This window comes from Neovison vison, chromosome 4, assembly GCF_020171115.1.
Source record: "Neovison vison isolate M4711 chromosome 4, ASM_NN_V1, whole genome shotgun sequence".
NCBI lineage: Eukaryota > Metazoa > Chordata > Mammalia > Carnivora > Mustelidae > Neogale > Neogale vison.
In genome coordinates, this window is record NC_058094.1 from 39,164,583 (window position 1) to 39,187,286 (window position 22,704).

Genomic DNA, 22,704 nt, shown 5'->3' on the forward strand with positions numbered 1-22,704 from the left:
TTGGGGACACTAATAAATAGTGCCAGATTTGAGTCTCATTTCTTTAACCTAAAAAGCTGATGCAAGTTAAACACTGCACCTGGTGGCGGTTCTGTCCGCTGCTAAGATGACGTCAAGTGGAAGCAGGTTCCCACGGAGAACATCATGCGTCACAAATGGCTATTGTACGAGGTGTTGAACTCCAAATGACTTCCCACTGGTAAAGCCTACAAATGCATCTATGGTTTTCGAAAGAAGCATCAAGAACATCACAAACTAATTGCCTTTAGACTAGCTTAAGATGCAAAATGACTTAAGTCCCTTCCCATAAGAGAACTATAATGAGCAATTTAAACAAAACAGAAATGATTTTTTTATTTACAATACTCAATGCATTTTACAAATAACATATTTGCATTCCCTAAGTCTTTTGGAAAGTAATTCCAGTTTGTGCAAGGAGTTTACAGAAAAGTCTTAAGACATCTCTTAGACATCTTACACCTAAATTCTCAACTTTGAAAGATATTTCACACGTTAATAGAAGACTGTTTTTAATTAAGAAAAACTAAGCTCTGTAGTTAAATATTGCCCTTCAATTATTTTTAACCCAAATACAAACTGGATTAGCTTGTGAAATAATACCATTAGATTTGGATAAATTATTTCCACTGCTCCCCCCACCCCCAAAATGCATGCACAAAGTAAACATGGTAAATTACATTAACAACATTTTATTTCAACACTTTTTTTTTTTTTTTTTGGACTCTCTCAACTATTGTTTTGCTCAGTCTGGGGTACATAGGTAGGATTCTAGAAATCCTAAACCCCCGCTCCAGAATAGGGAAGGATTTTCAGTAAGCATGCGGAGATAGGTCAGGATTAGGGAGATTTCTAAGCAGGTTCTCTGAGGAGGCCTCCTTTGCTAATCAGTACAAGGTTCCCCTTCAGGTTGAAGGGATCAGTTACCTTCCTACTGATGGTGTGGGGAGCATCTAATGTAAGTCACCAAAGGACAATAGGATCCTCCCTTTCCCCCTCCTCCCTAAATCGCTACCTTCATTTTGGTGCCTTTTGAGGTGGACGATGGAGAACAGTTCCTGTGTTCAGACCCAGAAACTGATTTAATGCCATATAAAGATCTGGAACAGGTAAAGAGCAATGAACAATGATACTTTAATTGTGCAAGAGTTTTCATCTCATGCACGTGAAAGAAAATTCCTTTTATCACTCATAGCTGCCATCTCTTAAAACATAAAATTCTTGTCCTCGCTCTGGAGCAGGAGAGGAGAGCCAGCGGCAACTCCACATGGATGCACCCGTTTGGCCACGCCCTCCTCCATCTCCACACCAGCTCTCTCCTCACGAGATAGCATCTCTAACACCCGCTGTAGGTGGCTGTCGGGGAGATACGAAGCCAGAGAAATGAAGTCCAATGTCTGACACAGCCAACAAAATTCTAAGACAAAGAAATGGTGAGGTAGAGTTGAGAGAGTTCAACTGATTTTTCTGAGCATAGATCTTTTGGCACATTCTAAAATTATACAGACTCCTTCTCAAATTCTCCTCTGTGACACTTTGACAAAGTGCTGGCAACTTCAGGAATCCTTGGATCTAGTTAGGAAGTATCTACGTAAAGCTCACAGAATAAAGTCATTTGAAGAAATGAATTCCTGGCAGTTGAGCTTATTTACCCCAATATTGAAGCAAATAAACACAATGCTATCCGTTTGCTGAATTTATTTAAACAAATCAATTTAGAAATCTCATAGAATGAAACAAGACTTCTGACATGTAAACATACTGCCCTGTTCCTGAAACAGATGGTAACACCTGATAGAAGTTACTAATCACTTGTTAGGAAAGCTGTCCGTTAATAAGGCCAGTCTTCAGCAGTTACTAAAACCATTGTGTTTCTTCAGCTTTCCTAGTGTGATGATGCAATACTATCAAACCACAATCAGATCTAATAAAGACAGAATTGGATGGACAGATCAGTACCATTGGTTACAGCTGTTCAACAGTTTCATTCTTGGCGCCATGTAAAAACAAGCCAATCACATCAAATAAATCATGGCTTTTTTTCTTTATCACAATTCACTAAGTGATGTTAATTATGGTCCTTGTCAAACACGTTTGGTAAAGGCTATTTACAGTGTACATGGCTGAGCATGCACTATTTATAGTTACAAAGATACCTGCCAGTTTATTACAATAGAATTACACAGTGCCTGAAAATGGTGAAACATCTCACACGTCATTTAAATCAATAGTTTCAAGCAGAAAACGTTCCTTATTTGACCACAATTGCAATAATTACATGAAAATTCTTATAAAAACACGAATCCCCCTCAAGAAATTGATGCATATTCTACGCACTATAGGTTAAGGCAGTAAAAAAATGTATTCCTGATAACTGGAGGTCTTGACAATGTCAATTAAAGCTGTCTGACTCTAGTTTTTCATTCTCCATCATATACTCAAAGTTCTGTCTGTATGACTAATTTGTGAAAGGTTTCATTTTTAAAGTCGAAGAAGTATTAGCAATGAAGAGAAGAGTTGACGCTGGAAAAAAGAAACTGCGAGGGAAAGGGAGAAATGTTAAGTTGGACTTGGCCTGGAAGTTTCCAAATTCTAAACAAGAGCATTATTTGTGAGTCTGAACCTTCAAAGTATAAAACAAACACATATAGTTTACCTTTCTTAATTTAAAATATACTGAACTTTGAACAATTCAAGTAATGTAAGACTATCAAAAATAACCTCATAAGCCATACAAGCATCAACTGCATGTTCAATGTTTTAATTAAGAACTTTTTAAAAATTGTAAACTAAACCATGAGTTTAGTTAACAAATGATAAATGACCTTTTATTTGCACTTGTGATTCCTTTAATACAAATCGCTACCAACATATATGTAAAGATATGGCAGATTATGCACTTGATCAAAGCACTTTGATTTAAGCATAAAACAGATTCAAATGGTTTAAGTTCCGTGCATAAGATTGCAGATGCTGCCTACGCACCCGCAGGCAGCCCTCTCTCTAATCAGAATCCTTTATTCCTTAGCTGCAGATGAGACAGGGCACAAGCTGTTGTAAACAGGGCACTGCTGTAAAACCAGGATAGTATTTTTAAATTAAGATCGTTCTTGTTCAATTGAAAAGACTTTCCCCAAGTGTCTTCCAGCACTGGAGTATATTCTGCTGACCTCTGAATTTCATAAATTAACTTTCCTTTGATTCCATTTTTACGGTGGTTGTGTTCACAGTTTTGTTTTAAAAATTGGTTTAAATTTATATAAAACTCTGTACATGTTCACAAATTATTGCATAAACAGCATAATCTTCCAGACAGTGTTTGCAAACACATGTCCAATTCAGGAAAAATATATTCACGTTTCCCGTCTGGCTTTTTTCTTCTTTTTTATTTGTTTGGGAGATTCCCAGCTAGTTTCAGACTTGGCTAAAAGGACAAAAACAAAGAAAAAACAGTAGTAAATACTATTATGTCTCAAAAATACAAAAGCAGCATCAATGAAAACATGCTTTGAAATCCACTAAGAATGCTTCAACCTTTAAGTTTTCAAGTTCCAGAGACATGTTTTGTAGATTACTCTATGGCTGCCATTCTCTTTTCCTTTGAATCCCAATGTATTCTACTGGTTTATCACATGCAAGATATCTCACTGGTTTTGATCTAAAAAACCCATCATTAATATGGCTCAATCTAAGTAATGAAAATGAAAAATGGGCAAATTGGACACTGCAGGTAGCTGAAGGGAGAAAAGGAGGGGAAAAAAGGGCACAGAACCATTCACAGTCCCAAGAACATGCGCATGGAGAAAGGGAGGGACCAGATGGACAAAGGATCTAGCAAATCCTCTGCCATCTCTGTCCCTGGCCACCCCCTCTTGCTTAGAGTGATTTCAGTCCCCTGGCCCTCACAGCTGAGGTCCATAAGGTTCCAGGGAATCCAGCCTTTGCCAAAGGAGGATGGACTACTAATCGATCAGACTTCTAAGATCAGAAATCTAAATATTTCAGACTCCTAAGATATTAAGGCTTACAAACAGTACAAAAACATACAAAAGAACCAGAAGTGAGGATTACTTACTCTGTGAAGGAGGCACACTATTTTGCTTAGTATTTGACTTGGATTTATCTGTCTCTTGTAGTATCGGTGGCACTTGGGAAGAGCTCTTGTCAGAATCACTTTTTGATAAAATAACAGATGGCTCGGTAGGAATAGCAGGTGGAAGAGTCTTGATAGGCTATTTTGGAATAATATTATCTTCAGTTCTTTTGTAAAAAGTTTCAAATAAAATTAAGTATCACAGGAATAAGTAAACACTAAACGGTTTCCAAATTCACCAGCGGAAGCACTACAACTCGTGCCTGCCCTCTAGTGGCAAAAACAAACAAATCATTACCTACAGTAGCCATCAATGTAGGTTGCGATAAAAATGGATGAAACTATAAAATTAAAAATGTTTACAGAATCTCAAACAGGAATGAATAATTCCATTTTCATGAACTTTTACATTTTTCTTTTTCATTACAAATAGAACAATTTTATATATTTTAGTGATTCAATGTTTTGTGCACTTCTTACCAACTCTTTAATTCCTCAAAACTTTTTCATGTGGAAGACAAAAAGAAAAAAAGCTAATTTCTGAACTACCAGTAGATGATGCTTCCTTCTCTGCTTTTATTTATTTATTTTTTTTAAAGATTTTATTTATTTATTTGTCATAGAGAGAGAAGCGAGAGCAAGCATAGGCAGACAGAGTGGCAGGCAGAGGCAGAGGGAGAGGCAGGCTCCCTGCCAAGCAAGGAGCCCGATGTGGGACTCGATCCCAGGACGCTGGGATCATGACCTGAGCCGAAGGCAGCCGCTTAACCAACTGAGCCACCCAGGCGTCCCCCTTCTCTGCTTTTAGAAAGGTAAGGCAAACTCAAACAGGGCAGCAATTGCTTCCATTTCCTATCCATGGAAAGTGATGGGTCTCAGACAAAACTATGGCTACTACTATTAAAGGAAGCAGTAAAACTTGGGTCCAGATTTTCAGAGTTTGATCCAGTCTGGTAGTGAAATCATAATGTGGAGGGCCTAGACTCTCAAGCTCTGCTTCTTCTCTCCAACCTGGAAGCAGAAAGGCTTCCATGAGGCCTGTGAATGCATGGTCAGGAGAGGTAAGGATGGAAACTCTAGTCTTTGGAGTGCCTTCAGGTAGTAACAGAAGAGGAGATCAATTCATCCTTAGCCTTACTTATCATCATGATTGAATATGTAAACAAGGGTAAGTCATGTTTCTCTTGCCCTTTGTTCTTCAGGCTCTCTGGGTGTAAAGAAAGCTCAATGGAAAAGGAACTGAGAGGAGGAAGCTGTGTGCACGCAGGTAATTACAAGGATTCCTTCCTTCTATTTCAGGTACCCCGAAGCTCCATGTGTCTAGCTCGGTTCAGCTTTCTTAGTGTTCTCTATATTTATTTCATACCCAAAAGTTTTAGTATTTATTTCCAGTATTCTCCCCTCTATTCTTTCACTTAATCTATGTTAAATCACAGAAGGACTCAAAACAGTCTTTATAAAATGGCTTCTGAAAACGACTTACTTTGATAAATAAAACATCAAAATGTCAAATGACTCTTTGTAGCCCTACAATTAAACCTATGCATGTATTGAGACCTCATCCTTACATCTCAAAAGGGAACTCTTCTCTTAGGGAATTAAAAGCATAAAAAACAAATAGGAAGTATGGTTAAGATTTTATTTTAGCACAAGACTGTTACCAATTACTTCATTTAGGAACTCAGGTTCTTTTTATTATTATTATTTTTTAAGATTTTATTTTTAAGTAAACTCCACACCCCCCCGTGGGGCTTGAACTCACAATCCCGAGATCAAGAGTCATATGGTTTACCAACTGAGTCAGCCAGATGCCCCTGTAACTCAGGTGCCGGTCTGAAGCTGTTTCATTAAATATGTACACTCCACAAAGGCAGAGACTGTTTTCATCTGCTTTGATCTCTGATACATCCTCAAAATCTCAATTACTGTGTGGCATGTAGTGGGTTCTCTACATTTTTTTGAATGAGCATATAAATGAACCATGCAACTCTAGCAGGATTTCATAGATTTCTATGCAATTTACCTTTTTAGAAATTAGATTTTTTTCCCCCAAAGACTTTATTTATTTATTTGACAGAGAGAGACCATAGGTAGTGAGGCAGGCAGAGAGAGAGAGAGGGAAGCAGGCTCCCTGCTGAGCGGAGAGCCCGATGCGGGACTCGATCCAGGACTCTGAGATCACGACCCGAGCCGAAGGCAGTGGCTTAACCCACTGAGCCACCCAGGCGCCCCTAGAAATTAGATTTTAAAGAACTATGTGTCACTGGCCTAGACCTTTTGTAAAATGGTCCTTTCGGACACATCAAAATTTTTTACCAATGGCACATATTTCAAGAACCTGTTAAACAAATGTTACATTTGAGAGGATGATTTCAGGAAAATGCAACCAGTGACATTTTCTCTAAGCAATCTATCCCCTGTATGTTTAGGTATTTAATAGGAGAAAATACAGTCTAGAAGTTCTGGTTTCACCACTGATAGTTACGCAGCTTGGGACAAGTTATTTAAGTTCTCCAACCTCATTTATATGATAGATCTTACTTTTCTCATGGGGTTGTTATGAGGGTTAAATTAGTGTATTTAAAATGCTCAGCACTTTATTAGTGATTAGCAATGCTTAGCACTTAGCGCTCAGATAAAATAGAGGAGTTAGGGCACAATTCTCATCAAAATTTTATTCCTTAAATACCAAAAAATCACCTGGCTATTTTTGATGAGTGCTTCAGCTGGATCACTAGTGCTTATGGTCTTCAAAGAAAAAGTCTTTTCCTGTTTTGGACGGACTTTAGAGGTATTCATTGGAAGCTCTTCTCTAATCTCTTTTTCTAATTCTGTGTCCTACGGAGAAAAGTAGTCTATTATATGATATAAATCACTCTTTTTTTTACTAATTAAAAATCGATTTGGTTTGTAGTATTAATGTGCAGAAGATATTTCAAGAAACTAATTTCACTTCAGTAACTGTCCAAACAGTTTAACAGAGCATATAGCAACAATCATTTAAAGATTTAAAATATACAGGCACATCTGGAACAACAGTGATCATCCCTGCTCTCCCCAGGGACTTAAATCAATTGGAAATTAAAAAACAATACACTCCCATCCCCAAATGTAAACCATTCTAATTTACTAAACCAATTCAAACAAAATAAACGAGAATTTTTTTCTTTTAGACAAAATATACAGTGAATTAGGTGATACTTGAACTAAGACTTTAGAAATAACATTTCGCTTAATGACTTTTTTTTTTTTTAAAGATTTTATTTATTTATTTGACAGAGAGAGATCACAAGTAGATGGAGAGGCAGGCAGAGAGAGAGAGGGAAGCAGGCTCCCTGCTGAGCAGAGAGCCCGATGTGGGACTCGATCCCAGGACCCTGAGATCATGACCTGAGCCGAAGGCAGCGGCTTAACCCACTGAGCCACCCAGGCGCCCTCGCTTAATGACTTCTTCAAGGAACAAAATATCTGTACATAAGTATAATTTGTAGATAAATGAGGCTGACATAGCAGAAAGTACATTTCAGTTCTAGGCTGCTGTAGCCTAGCTGTGTACTGTCAAGGACAAATCATTTCATTTCCCTGAACCTTAATTTCTTCGCTCAACTATAAAATAAAATGTGCCTAGATAATTTCTAAGGTCCTATTCAAGCTTTACCATTTCCATTCTTAGGCCTTCAGACTTTATTTTTTAAAATATTTTACTTATTTATTTAACACCGAGAGAGAGAGAAGGAGAGAGAGAGAGAGACAGACAGACACAGAGAACACAAGCAGGGGGAGCGGCAGAGAGAGAGGGAGAAGCAGGCTCCCATCCCAGGACCCTGGGATCATGACCTGAGCTGCAGCCAGACTCTTAATCTACTTAGCCACCCAGGTGTCCCAAGGCCTTCGGACTTAAGTTTCAACAAAGCAATTATAAAGCATGTTACATGCTTAGGTATGCGAAACAAATATGAACTAGAATATATTAAACAGGACCATCATTGCTCGTTGTATTGTTCTTTAGTCAACACACACACATGAACAACTGGCTAGGATGAGCTTGAAAGTCTTTAACCAGTACTGGTAGTTTATAAAACTTCTTCAGGATGGTAGTGGGTTTAAACAGTAATGGAAATTTTATTGTGAATTTAAATGGAATGAGTAGCTCTGGAAGCACATATGTAAGATTTGCAATCTGTACAAAATTAATGTGAGGACATTAGTTAGCTTTAAACTAAGCTATACTTGAACAGTAAAGACGCCCACCAAACATGCATACTCAACTAAAAAGAACAAATTCCCAGGCACCTGGGGGCTCAGTTTAAGCCTCTGCCTTCGGCTAGGGTCATGATCTCAAGGTCCAGGTTTCTAGGCCTGCATCAGCCTCTCTGCTCAGCGGGGAACCTGCTCGCCAACCCCCGCACCGTCCCCAGCCTATCTCTCTGCCTGTGATCACTCTCTCTCTGTCAAATAAATAAATACAATCTTAAAAAAAGTAAAATAAAAATTAAAAAGAACAAATTCCCAAATGTATTACAGATAGGATACTATGTTCTATGAACCTGACAACAGAATTTCATGATGTCTCATTTAATTCTCTAAGCAACCTCCACAGTTAAGCCACTGGTGCAAAGAAAAACAAGTGAACAATAACAACTAGTAAATGGCAAAACTGAAATTTGAATGGAGATCTGACTCCAAAGCCTGTATATCTACTGTTATTTATTTATTTAAAAGATTTATTGATTTGAGAGAGAGCGAGAGAGAGAGAGAGAGAGAGAGGGAGAGGGAGACAGAGCGGGGGGGAGAGGAAGAGAGAGTTTCCAAGCAGACTTGGCAGAGAGCCGGATGCAGAGCTCAATCTCTCGACCTGAGATTATGACAGAAGCCAAAACCAAGAGTCAGATGCTTAACCAGCTGTGCCACTCAGGCGCCCCATATTCACTGTTCTTTTTTTAAGGTTTTATTATTTTATTTAGACAGAGAGAGACACAGTGAGAGAGGGAACACAAGTAGGGGGAGTGGGAGAGGGAGAAGTGGACCCCTCGCGAAGCAGGGAGCCTGATGTGGGGCTCCATCCCAGGACTTTGGGATCATGACCTAAGCCGAAGGCAGACGCTTAATGACTAAGCCACCCACGTGACCCCTCACCGTTATTTTTAAAGACATATCAAACATTTTAAAAAGGAGTATCAGAATACTGAAAGAACTTCCACAAGTTAATGACCTCTGTCAGTAAGCTGAAATATATAGATGACATCTATCCCACAAAATTGCTTTTAAAAGGAACTCACCTAATCCACAAACCAGAAAGTAGTCTTAGTAAAGGCTGTAATTTAAGTCACAGAAGTCCAGGAAGAGTTTGGCTAAACAGAGCTCAGACAGCGCCCTTATTATATACATAGTTTTAGATTTTCACATCCATTGGTCTCAGTTACGTTAACCTTAACACTCAACTACTACCGTGAGAAACAACTAGTCTGAAAACGGATTAGTGTCACTTACGAGGGGCTGTGCTTCCCTCAACAAAAAAATGAATTGTGTATTTCCTTAAAAAGTCTTATGCAGCAACTTTTCCCAAAGAGAACAATAAATAGGAAAACTATTCTGTAGGCTATCCTCTAGGAATTCTGGCTATCTCCTACATTTAAAGGAATAAAAACAACTAGCCACATGGCTATAGGTAAGGAATAAGATTTTCCTAATTTGTAATGTAATGGTGATGCTGCTTTCAAAGAGAAACCCATGCATACTTCTAGTAATCTAGTATGTTTGCAATTAAAATAGCTTTGTTTCCATCTATACTGTAATTTAAAAAATTTCCGAATAGTAGAGAGCCATGAAAAAAAAGGGAAGGAAAATGGAGGAGTAACATACGTTGGAAGTTTCTGTCAGAAGCCAAACAAGCAGAAGATTCTAAGATGCTAAAAGTGGAGCGCAAACTCAGAGTAAGTGACACTCCACTTGTGACCCACATGGCTGTACTGAGCTAAAATTCTAACTTGCTAAATTTGTTTTTCAAAAGGCATTTCTGTATGTGATAAATATTGTACCTTTTTTCCATTTCACCTTAATATAAACCAAAATGCATCTAATTTAATTTATTACTTTTGGGTTTACACCTTTGGTATGATTTTTTTAGAGCAATACAGTTATTACAATAGGATACAAAAAAAATCTTTAAAACATTCTGTGACTTTCTGAATGCTACACAAGTAAACCTATCTTCTATATTGTGTCTTTCATCTACACAGTCTTAGTATCTATGTATTACCTTTTCACATTTGAGCAGTAGGTACTTAGCGAATGATATCTGTTGTTTTGATACTATACCTGTGCAGGAGAGTTATCTTCACCTTGCTTCTTCTTTTTCTTTTTTTTCTTTTTCGATTTCCCAGTTGGAAGAGCTCCCTCTCCCTTTTCTTTATCATCATCTGAAACCTGATGTTAAAAGCGAAGTATTCAAGTGAACAAATTGGTTTAGTTTTCTTTATTCACAAATTATGGCATAATTTCATTCATTAGGCTCAGTCTTTATCTCCTAAACACTAAGTAAGAATTAGTACTGTATAATTCTTATGAATCTAATGATAAAATGATAAAATGAATCTAAAATTACATATTTAAAAAGAACAAAGTAGATGGAACTTCATTCTCTTATTGTCTATGATAGACCACTTTTTTCCCTTACATCTTTCATCCCTCCCTGCACAGTAAATTAGAGAGCTGTGCAAGACTTGGTTTTTAAAAACTCATTGGACAGGGGAGCCTGCCTGGGTTAAGCCTCTGCCTTTGGCTCAGGTCATGATCTCAGGGTCCTGGGATCGAGCCCCACGTCGGGCTCTCTGCTCAGTGGGGAGCCTGCTTCCCTCTCTCTCTGTCTGTCTCTCTGCCTACTTGTGATATCTCTGTCAAATAAACAAATAAAATCTTAAAAACAAAACAAAACAAAAACTCATTGGATAAGTGACTGTTTTATTTCAGAGTTTAAATGCAGAACTATTTGCAATAAAACTGAATTTAACCCTGTTAAGAGACTGACAAGCTACCAAATGGGAGAAAATATTTGCAAACCATATATCCAACGAAGGACTTGTTGTCTAAGACTACCTAAAGAACACTCAAAACTCAAGAGTAAACTATCCAATTAGAAAATGTGTAAAAGATATAACAGACATTTCATGAAAAGAGGACAGACAGGTGGCAAAGGAGCACATGGAAAGATGTTCAACCTATTCAGGCATTAAGGAAATGCAAATTAAAATCACAATGAGTTCACTACACACCTATCAACACCTCAAATAAAAAACAGAGACAACAACTGCTGGCAAGAATTTAGAGAAATAGGATCACACATTCTTTGTAAACAGGAATGTGAAGGGATACACCACTCTGGGAAACAGTTTGGCAGTTTTTAAATGCACTAAATATGCAGCTATTACACAACCCAGGGACTGTACTCCTAGCTACTTATCCCAGAAAAATGAACACTTATGTTCATACCAAAACGTGTACACAAATGTATACAGCAGCTTTATTCACAATAGCCCCAACCTAAGAACAATCCTGATGTCCTTCAACAGAATGGTTAAACGAGGTGTAAAAAGTAAAAAAAAAAAAAAAAAAAGTAGTAAAAAAAGAACCAACTCATGATACACAACAGTGTAGATGAGTGTCTAGAAAATAATGCTGAGTGAAAAAAATAACAGTATGAAAAGGTTTCATGCTGTATTATTCTATTCATAGAACATTCCTGAAATGATAAAATTATACAGATGGAAACAGATTACTGGTTGCCAGGGGTTACCAGGGGGTTGGTGACAGGAGGAAAGAAAGGGTGGCTATAAAAAAGGACAACATGAGGGGTCCTTGCAAAATGGGAATGTTTTCTGTACCTTGATTGCATTAATGTCAATATCCTAGTTCTAATACTGTACTGAAGTTCTTCAAGATGTTACCAACTGGGGGACGCTGGATAAAGAGCACAGGGGATCTCTCTGTATCATTTTTCACAAGTGCCTGTCACTCTACAGTTATCTCAAAATAAAAGGCTTAATTTAAAAAAATTGAACTTGAGCTGGAAAGGCACTGAAAGTAACACGCCACATGACAAAAGCAGTGAATTAGACCAGTTTAATTAGTATTCATTACAGCCCTTTACACATACCATATAGTTGGACTTTTCTATGAAAAAAATGCTTTTTGTTTCTTCTGCACAGATGACAGCCAAGATTCCCAAACTATCCTTCTAGGACGAAATAATGGGATAACTACAATTTCTCTGCTCAGCAGCATAGTCATTAGGATGACTTTGGAGGTCTTGTGAACCACCAAATAGTTCACAGAAATTACTAGCAGATGGAAAAACAAAATCTTATATAAACTTAGCTAAGAGATGTTTAGTACAAGCTGGTTGCCAGTTGTGGAGAAACTTCCATAGAAGTTTCACCATAAGCTCATAATGATTAAAATACCATGTGAAAAAATGCACCCTATAAGGAATATTCAGGTCACAAGGACTCTGGTCAGTCTGTTTCTCAGCCAATTAACAACCGATTGTAAGATGTAGTTCCTTATGGCAAAACACTATTTTTGCCCATGGGGAAGAAGGCTGAAATCAATTCCACACCATATTTTAACTCACACAACAGAACTGACATTTTGCCACATATATTTTAAATTATTAAACATTACTGATAAACTTAAAATTTCTTTGCACCCCTTCCCAATTCCCATTTCCACACCATCTCCCCTAGAAATAAACCATTACCATAAACTTCTTGTGTGTCCATCCACTCATTTCTTTTTATAAATTCTTGCATGTTCACACATACAAAATATACAAATGGTATCATACTGTACACCTCTCTGTAAACCTGAGCATCATTTCACGTTTTTGAGATTCTATTCATGTTGATATTAATGTAACTTATTTCATTGATTTTTAACATCTAATATGTGACTGTACAAACCTATCCCATTTTATTTCACCATTCCTTTACTTGATGGGCATTTAAATGGTGCCCCATTTTTGCTAAGAAAAATGAAAGACGATCTCTGAATATGTTCTCAGAAAAAGAACTGCAATGATATAATATGTAACAGTCTTTACTCCATTCACTGATTCTACTCTGTAATTCTGATGATTGGGCATAAGGAAGTTTTAATTAGAGAAACAGATTTTTGGTTGCACATTCACTAAGCATTCAACAAATATCAGAAAGATTACTGTGTGTTAAGATACTGTACCATGAAGCTTTTCTTTCCTAACAGACTTTATTTTTTAGAGCAATTTTAGGTTCATGGCAAAACTGAGCAGAAGGCAGAGATTTCCATATACTCCCTACCCCCACACAAGCGCAGCTTCTCCCACTATCACTATCCCTCCCCAGAGTGGTACATTTGTTACAACTGATGAGTCTACACTGACACACGATTATCACTCAAAGCCTCTGGAGTTTACCCTAGGGTTCACTCTTGGTGCTGTACATTCTACAGCTTTGGGAAAAATGTGTAATGACATGCATTCATCATTACAGTGTCTATACAGAGAAGTTTAACTGCTCTAAAAACCCTCCATGCTCTACCCACTCATTCCTCTCTCTCCCTAACCCCCTCAACCTTCACATTACCTATCACATCCCCCTCTACACTTATTTACACCCTTAGTAATAAATCCCATTTCTTTTTTTTTTTTAAGTGTTTTTTTATATTTATTTATTTTATAGACAGAGATCACAAGTAGGCAGAGAGGCAGGCAGAGAGAGAGGAAGAAGCAGGCTCCCCGCTGAGCAGAGAGCCCAATGTGGGGCTCAATCCCAGGACCCTGGGATCATGACCTGAGCCAAAGGCAGAGGCTTTAACCCACTAAGCCACCAAGGTGCCCCAATAAATCTCATTTCTATCTCTTCCTTTCTCTGGTCTCTAAAGATCAGAGGTACTACCATTCTATTATACTAAAGGCCAACCCAAAATCCACTCATGTCCAAGTTTCCCCTACCTCTACTGTCAGGATCTTACTCTATTAACCAAATCTCCCATTAATGTTTAACCTTTACTTTATTCTAGATCCTTTCCCTCTGTGTCTACAAGTAAGTTAAAGCAGGGTTGACAAACTACAAATCTGGCCTGATGTCAGTTTTTGCAAATAAATTTCATTTCCATATTGTCTAAGGTTGCTTTTGCACTACTGTATGGAATTTTAACAAAAGGTCTACCGACCCTGCACTAAAATCTCTATCATTAAACCACAAACACCAGGTGCCTGGGTGTTTAACCCACTGAGCCTGAACAGTGGCTCAGTGGGTTAAAGCCTCTGCCTTTGGCTCAAGTCATGATCTCAGGGTCCTGGGATCGAGCCCTACATTGGGCTCTATGCTCAGCGGGGAGCCTGCTTCCCTCTCTCTCTCTGCCTGCCTCTCTGCCTACTTGTGATCTCTCTCTCTGTCAAATAAATAAATAAATAAAATCTTTAAAACCAAACCACACCAAACCACACAAATACCCCCAACAAAACCCTTCCTGATACTACAGTGTGCTCTCATCCACTACCTCTCCTCCATTTCTATCCAAACTTACTTTAGAAAAACCTTATAATTGTCACTATGCTTTCCTAAACATTTACTCAGCTTACTGCAATATGGTTTTTGGTCCAAGATTTCTTTTATTTATTTTTTTTAAGAAAGATTTTATTTATTTATTTATTTATTTATTTATTTGTCAGAAAGATAGAGAGAGAAAGCACACAAACAGGCAGAGGCGGAGAGAGGGGCAGGCTCCCTGCTGAGCAAGGAGCCTGATGTGGGACTCGATCCCAGGACCCTCATGACCTGAGCTGAAGGCAGCAGCTTAACCCACTGAGCCACCCAGGCATCCCTAGTCCAAGATTTCTAATAAAACTGCTCTTAATTACCAGGGAGCAAGACTCTCAGTCTCTGTGACCCAGAACTCTCTTCTCTCAGTCTCTTTCATAGGTTTTTTTCTCCTTAAATGTTGGGAGTTTCCCAGATCCCTATGCTCATCCCACAGCTCTCTCAAGTACGCAGATTCTTCCTAAATATTTCACCTACTCTCACAGTATTTAATAACTGGATACTGATAATGTCCCAACAGATCTTTTCCCTGAGCTTTAACCTGGCACAAAACCTACTTCTCTTAGGCATTTCAACAAAACACTCTGCATTTAACATACCTAAATGGAACCAACTACCCTTCCCCCAATTAACTAGCCTTTGCTCCTGTATTTTTTCTGTTGGGAGGACTACTTCCACCTTCCCAGTTAGCCAATCTAAAATCCTGGAAGTCTTTTTTTTTAAGATTTTATTTATTTGACAGAGAGAAATCACAAGTAGACGGAGAGGCAGGCAGAGAGAGAGAGGGAAGCAGGTTCCCTGCTGAGCAGAGAGCCCGATGCGGGACTCGATCCCAGGACCCTGAGATCATGACCTGAGCCGAAGGCAGCGGCTTAACCCACTGAGCCACCCAGGCGCCCCCTTGGAAGTCTTTTTGATGACTCTTCATTTTGAGGAGATTTTGATGACATTCAATTCTAATCATACGTTCTGTGGATTTTATTTCAATGTATTTTTCAAGTCTGTTCTGTTTTCCGTGTACCATTCTTACCAGTACTGCCATGGACTAATAAGCAACCTCTAAACTGGTCCTCCTGCCTTTTCTCACATATGCCTCCACTCCTTTTTCTACATGGGCTGCCAGTGTAACCCATTAGAAAAAAACACTTTAGCTTAAATCCTTTTATTACTTATAGAATAAAATCCATGGTTTTATTTATTTATTTATTTTTTTGTTTAATAACCTGGGAGGAATTTTATTATCACTATTACTATTATTATTCATTATTTTAATTATTTTTTTTTTACTTTTTTTTTCCAATTTATTTATTTTCAGAAAAACAGTATTCATTATTTTTTCACCACACCCAGTGCTCCATGCAAGCTGTGCCCGCTATAATACCCACCACCTGGTACCCCAACCTCCCACCCCCCCGCCACTTCAAACCAAAATCCATGGTTTTAAATATGACATTCAAGAACTTCTATCATCTGGTCCCTACCTCCCTCTCTAGTTCAATTTCTGACTATTCTTTGTTTCACATTTTGCTTTTACCTCTAGGATGCTTTTGCTAAAACTCCCAAGTGATTCCCTAACCCTCAAGACCTATTGTAACAGGATTTTTACCTGCTGATGTGCTGGTCTTCTTCCACTCCCCGCTAGCCAGACTGTAGGCTCCTTGAAGGCAGTAACTGTGTCTTATTTATGTTTCTCCACTAACTAATACCTGACTCATGGCAGATGTTCAATTAGTATTTGTTGAATACTAACGGCCCTAGAATCTTCAGAGACTCTTTTTTTTTTTTTAAGATTTTATTTATTTATTTGACAGAGAGAGATCACAAGTAGATGGAGAGGCAGGCAGAGAGAGAGATAGAGGGAAGCAAGCTCCCTGCTGAGCAGAGAGCCTGACGTGGGACTCGATCCCAGGACCCCGAGATCATGACCTGAGCCGAAGGCAGCGGCTTAACCCACTGAGCCGCCCAGGCGCCCCTTCAGAGACTCTTTGACTTTTCACCCTTATTCCTATAGCCAACCAGTCGCAGTCTGATCAGCAGTTTTGCATCTCTAGTAAACATCACTTTCAGTTATTTTTCAAAGCTATCAATTTAGTTCATTTTCTCCTACCCGATTCATATAATTATGTCTTTAACACTTACCCCAAAATAGTACAAAATAGCTTCCCAAGCTTTCTTTCCACTGCATCCAGCCAGATTTTCCTAACCCTACTGATAATTAGGTTATTCCTAGTTTAAAAGCTGTCGACAGGTTATCACTTATAGAATTTTACAAAAATGTGGCAAGGTATGTATCATTCCTTTTATTTATTTACTGAGTGCCAAGCATGTTGCTAAAGCTCAAAAATAAAAACTTCACAGTCCCTTTCTTTAAGGAACGTATAGTCTAGAAGGAACGTACCTTTCATCAACTGATTCCACAAATGTGTATTATTTACCTCTCCACTAAATGATTTACTATTTTCCTGGCTTGATGGCTTTTTCATGTTGTTCTCAGTCTTGTCTGTTGCTATGAAGCCTTCCTAAATCTTTCACTGGCCACCAATCTGTTCTTCTCTAAACACACTAAGAGCTGATATATTATAATATGTATTATTAATTCTGATGAGGAGAGGAACTGTGTTTTCTTATCAGTGCCTAATAGTGCTTTCCATGTATCAGAAACCTCAGTAATTTGTGGAAAGAGAAAACAGTGATACAGAGAAGGCATGCAGGCATAAGGATTGAAGCAAATAAAATCAGAATGGCTCAGAAACAATTCTACCACTGGATGTATTTATAATACAGAATGTAACCCCTAATAATTATAATATAGTTGGGTGCACAGAGAAATAGACATACTCGCCAATGCCTTTACTCACTTTTTGATCATCAGGAATTGGTTCCTGGGACTTTAGAAGTGAAGCTCTTTCTTCATCTACCCAATTTCCCCACTCTTCTGCTGGTGCATTCCAATCAGAGCTGGGATCAGCAGAAGACAGACCATCTAAAATTTAACAGTATGAATTAGATATCTATCATTTCTGCCAAAAACTAAAATGCAAAAACTAAGATTCCTTATGTTGAACTAAGCTATAATTTTAAACTATTGTTCTTCCTTCCTTCTCCCAAGCACATTTTAAGAGCTAGAAGAAAACCCAATAATATGATAGTAAAAACCTTTGCCCCACTTGTGCTAGGCACATCATATGGCTAATCAAATGGAATTCCCAAGAAACTCTAGGAAACTTAAGAATTACCCATTTAATTTCACTCTGTCTAATTCCTTTGAGATCAACCTGAGTTTGGTCTCTTTGTACTGTTTATGTCTAACTTGGTCTGGTTCCTGGTCATTTTTTCCCTTTGGTCATTCCATTTTTGTATTTGATTTATTTTCTAGGGTACGTATCAGTACATATCTTTGACAGCGGTGCCAAAATTATGCCCCCCATCTGTCCTTTTACACTATACCTCCTCCCCTCTTTGGGAGCTTTTTAAGATTAGGTTCTTCTTTGAATTCATCAAGTCATGACAGAATATGTAATTTCTATTACTAAAAATTTCCTATTTTTGGGGAAATAATTACTTTATGACTTTTAATGGCTGTAACCCCTTCTTACTTTAATATTTAATCTGTACCTTCTTACATTTTCCAGATTATTCAATGCTACTTTTATAATTCCAAAATATTCAAAGTCATATTCAGGGCTTCTATCATCTACCCTCAAGAGTAAATTTTTATTCCAGACTTTTAGATTCCTTTCTTTCATTTTAGAACACAAAGAATTTTATAAGCTATCACTTGCTTATTCTATAAAGGGTAAAATAGTCTTTGGCTTTATCCTGGTTAAGCAGCTCTCAAAGTCAATTCTTCTCTCCTCTCCCTGGATTTCAGAAATGCTTCCATATCTTTTTCTGCAATCACTACTTACAGCCAGGTTTCATTTCCAGTGGTTTAAAGATGATAGGAGTTAAGCTCTATTTCTAAATGGAGAACAAGTAATTCCAGCAGTGCTTTTTTGGAAAAATCCAAGCTTTTCCCATTAATGTCAAATGCTACTTTTATTAACTACTGAATTCTTTCACATACACTTCAATCTGTTTCTGGAATTTCTATCCTATTTCACTGATATATTCTTGGGATGGTGTGCCTTATGTAACTCTGTATTCCATTTTAGTAACTTGAATGACATCTGCCTGATTCTTATTTTCTTTGCTATTCTTATTTCTTCATGTGAACTCTAATATTTTTATTTAAACAGGAGGTGTTATGATACCTCATGAAGGCTTTAAAAACCTGTGTTTTGGAAGAATATAATGACCTGAGAAAATGCGCACAGAAAAAAATAGACAAAATTGTCTTTAAAACATGATCCCAAATTTATATGAGAAAGAGATTGAAGAAAATAATATAGTAACAAGAGATATATCTTAATAGTGGAATTACAGAAATTTCACCTTATTAAGCACTTAATATATACTAGAACTTGAGCTGGGTAGGTACTAGACATACAAAAATTAGTACAATATATTCCCTCACCCCCCCCAACATGGAGCTCCTGGTCTTATCTATTCAGAGATGAAAATAGGTAAGTACAAGAGACATTTACATACAGAGTGAGACTTTCTGTCACAGGGGTATGGAAAGGGAGAAGAAGGGCTAAACCAGTAGAGGATGGAGAGAGACTGAAAACATAAGAATTGATAGTCTAGTGGAGGAAAAACATGGAACAAGTGATGACAACCATGAAGTATGTTACAATAAAGGAAATCCCTTCCTAATTTTACTACCATGAGCAGGAATGCACAGGCAGCACTACACAGTATTAACACAGGGGTTAAGAGCATGGAGCTTGGAGTCGACCAGATCTACATCTGAATATTGATCTACCACTTTCTAACTATGTGATATGGGTCAAATTTCATTATCTTAGTGGGTTATACACTTAACTCTACAGGATGGCTGAGAAGAGTATACTAGATAAACCTAAAGCAGTGCTTTAGCAATGCAGTATGTGCTCAATGAATGGTAGGTGCCGCGTGTATGTAGCACTGAGGACATTAACAAGAGAGCCAGTTTCTAAGCTACCAGGCATACACAACTAAGAATTTCTTTCCTTTTTTTTTTTTTTTTAAAGATTTCATTTATTTATTTGACAGAGAAAGACACAGTGAGAGAGGGAACACAGCAGGGGGAGTGGAAGAGGGAGAAGCAGGCTTCCCGCAGAGCAGGGAGCCCAATGTGGGGCTCAAACCTAGAACCCTAGGATCACGAATCAAGCCAAAGGCAGAAGCTTGACTAAGCCACCCAGGCACCCCGAAAAATTTATTTTTTACAATCCCAATAAATCTCCCAGTGAGATACATTTGGTGTGTCGTAACGCAGAAATCATTTTTACATGTATAGAGACATCTAGTAGACATCTGGAACCAACTGCTCATCTTACATTAAGCATTCATTAAGAATACTGTTAGGAGACCTGAACGTCACAGGTTTTGTTTAAACCTTACAAATAAGAAATCCAGATTTGGAAAACTGCTCTCCATAAGCCAGGTCTCTAAGGCTGCTGGCCGGAAATGACACTTTATTTTCTTTTATAAGGAAAAAAGTTTACATAGGTGGGTGGGCAATACACTAACATAAAGTATTTTCTTAATAAACATGGTGGTGTGGAGGGATAACAGGTAAATATCTAGTAAAGTATTTCATAACATTACTTTTTCAAAGGCTTAGATAACCAAAAACGTTGGGAAATGACAGCAACCTATGGTTTAACTTCTATAAGAACATTAAGAGAAGCACAAATCTCTATTGGCTTTATAAAGGTATACGGTGATTTTTTTCCAGGTTTATTGATTTCAGGTTTGTTTGTTTTTGTATTAATTGGGATCAAATATAACTACTTTATAAATCAAGAGATCACTTAACATAAAAGTTGTCATCAGGAGACTTCTAAACACATAATTCTTAAGATTCATGGGCCTAATATGCTAATAAACTTTCCTTTAAGGAAACTATGCAGTATAGTTTAATTCACTGAATAGTTTTCTTCATTTATAAACAGATTAACTTCTCATTTCTCAAAACTCTCCCATTGGTATGCAGGTATCTTTTCAAATAGCTGTATTAGTGTCTTTTCAAAATGGTAAGGGACTTTAATGTTTTAGGTTTAAGCATCTCATAGCTAATCACTTATTTTATCTCAGTTAAAAAAAATGGCTGTCAGTCGTTTTTGGTCATAACTTATTTTAGTATTAACTTTAATTCAACAAAACAATTATGTTAGAAAGACTCCAGTGTTCAGACAATACTACTCCACTGAGTAGACAAATGTTGCCCCAGAAGAATATCAATAGCACCATAGCACTGATTGAATATTTACTGTATAATCAGGCAGTGTTCTAGGTGCTATATATATATTTTATCATTTAGTTCCCTCACAGCTGTAGGAGAAGAAGTATTCTTTTTACAAATGGTGAAACTGAAGCATACAATGACCACGCTACGCACCTGTCTAACGGTAAAGGCTAAGTATTCAAACCCAAGCAGTTGGTCCTCAAAACTCTTGCTCTCAACCCCTTAACTATGCTGCAGCAAATTCATTCGTTCTGGTGTGCCAACAAAAACAAAATCCTATCAAAATCGGACTTGTTACAGGGGTTATGATGATGTTGTTCCTTTACAAAGATCAAGACAACTAATAAGATCAACATTCTCTTTAAAAAAATGTTATCTTGGGGCACCTGGGTGGTTCAGTCGGTTAAGTGGCTGCCTTCGGCTCAGGTCATGATCCCAGAGTCCTGGGATCAAGACCCACGTCGGGCTGCCTGCTCGGCGGAGAGCCTGCTTCTCCCTCTCCCTCTGCCTGCTGCTCTGCCTACTTGTGCTCTTTATCTCTCCGTCAAATAAATAAATAAAATCTTAAAAAATGAATTAAAAAAAATGTTATCTTCTGTAGTTTAGAATCTTAACTTTATATTCAAGCATTTGGGTAAATTCAATGCCTTTTTGTCAGGTAATGATGTTTATGCCTCAAACCAGATGGTCAGTATCTTAATCAGATCACACTATTATATGTAAAGCTAGCGTATGTGTGTACATTCACACACACACACATATACATACTCTGTGGATTAGTTATCTCAAATACCGAGTCACGCATCTTGTAAATTTAGAAGGAATAATTAAGTTCATGGAGTATCAAAATTAGCCACATTAAAGATGATAACACAAAAAATAAAATTCACAGAGAAAAATGAGGTTAAAACAGAGACTTTGGACTTAAAAGACTTCCAACAGCCTAACCACTGAAAGATGGTGTTTCTGATACTTTTAATTTGCAGTAGTGTCCTGTGGATACATGCTTTTTCTTCAGTCTTTTATATTAGCAGCCAATCGTGTTTTCCATGTCATAAGAACTCTAAAATGGATAAAAGTGGAGTTACTCTGTGCAGGCAGGGAAACCTAGAGCCCTGATGGCTTGGATGTTCTTCGCCTCAGCCCCCAGTTGCCTCGCTGCTCTTCTCTAGCATTCCTATAATTGCTCTTCAATTCTATTCTGCACAGAGCTGACCATTCTTCCCAAAGTACAGACTTTTTTCCCCCATAATTGTTATCTTCACATCCTGTAATACCTTAGGGATTTACATGGTACTGTATAATCTGCAAAAAGCTTTGATGTTCATTCATTACCACATTAAAACCTCACAACGATCTACAGAAGTAGATAGGACAGATTATTTGCTCCATCTTACAGCTCAATTATCCAGATTCCAAGGTAAGTGCTGAAGTCCAAGCCATAGGAGGTACTATGTATTAAAGTAAGGACTAGAAGTAGGAAATACCTTCCCAGGTAGCACGCCAACCCCACTTCCCTAATCTTTAGCCAGCAATTCAAGGCTTTTTATGGCCTCATCTACCCTTTCCAGCTCACTTCCTTTAATCTGCAAGAATTGTACTTCAGTGAATGTGTAGAGACTAAGTAGTCTACAGACTACTTTTTTGTACTGCATTGCAAGTTTACCTCCGTGATTACAATA

At 37.8% G+C, this 22,704-nt stretch overlaps 1 protein-coding gene across 7 annotated transcripts in view; it reads right to left on the bottom strand.

Moving 5' to 3' along the window:
- Positions 1-328: 328 nt before the first annotated feature.
- Positions 329-22,704, bottom strand: part of MTDH (metadherin) — a 59,372-nt gene continuing 36,996 nt past the window's right edge. For 6 of the 7 annotated variants that reach the window (XM_044245240.1, XM_044245245.1, XM_044245238.1 and 3 more), the window contains 5 exons: positions 17,547-17,671; positions 10,430-10,537; positions 6,812-6,949; positions 4,094-4,250; positions 329-3,442 (listed from right to left, as the gene is read on the bottom strand). In XM_044245240.1, coding sequence (XP_044101175.1) covers positions 3,372-3,442; positions 4,094-4,250; positions 6,812-6,949; positions 10,430-10,537; positions 17,547-17,671 — 599 coding nt within the window. In that variant the 3' untranslated portion in view covers positions 329-3,371. The remainder of the gene's footprint in view (positions 3,443-4,093; positions 4,251-6,811; positions 6,950-10,429; positions 10,538-17,546; positions 17,672-22,704) is intronic. The other variant, XM_044245242.1, reaches the window with a different exon arrangement.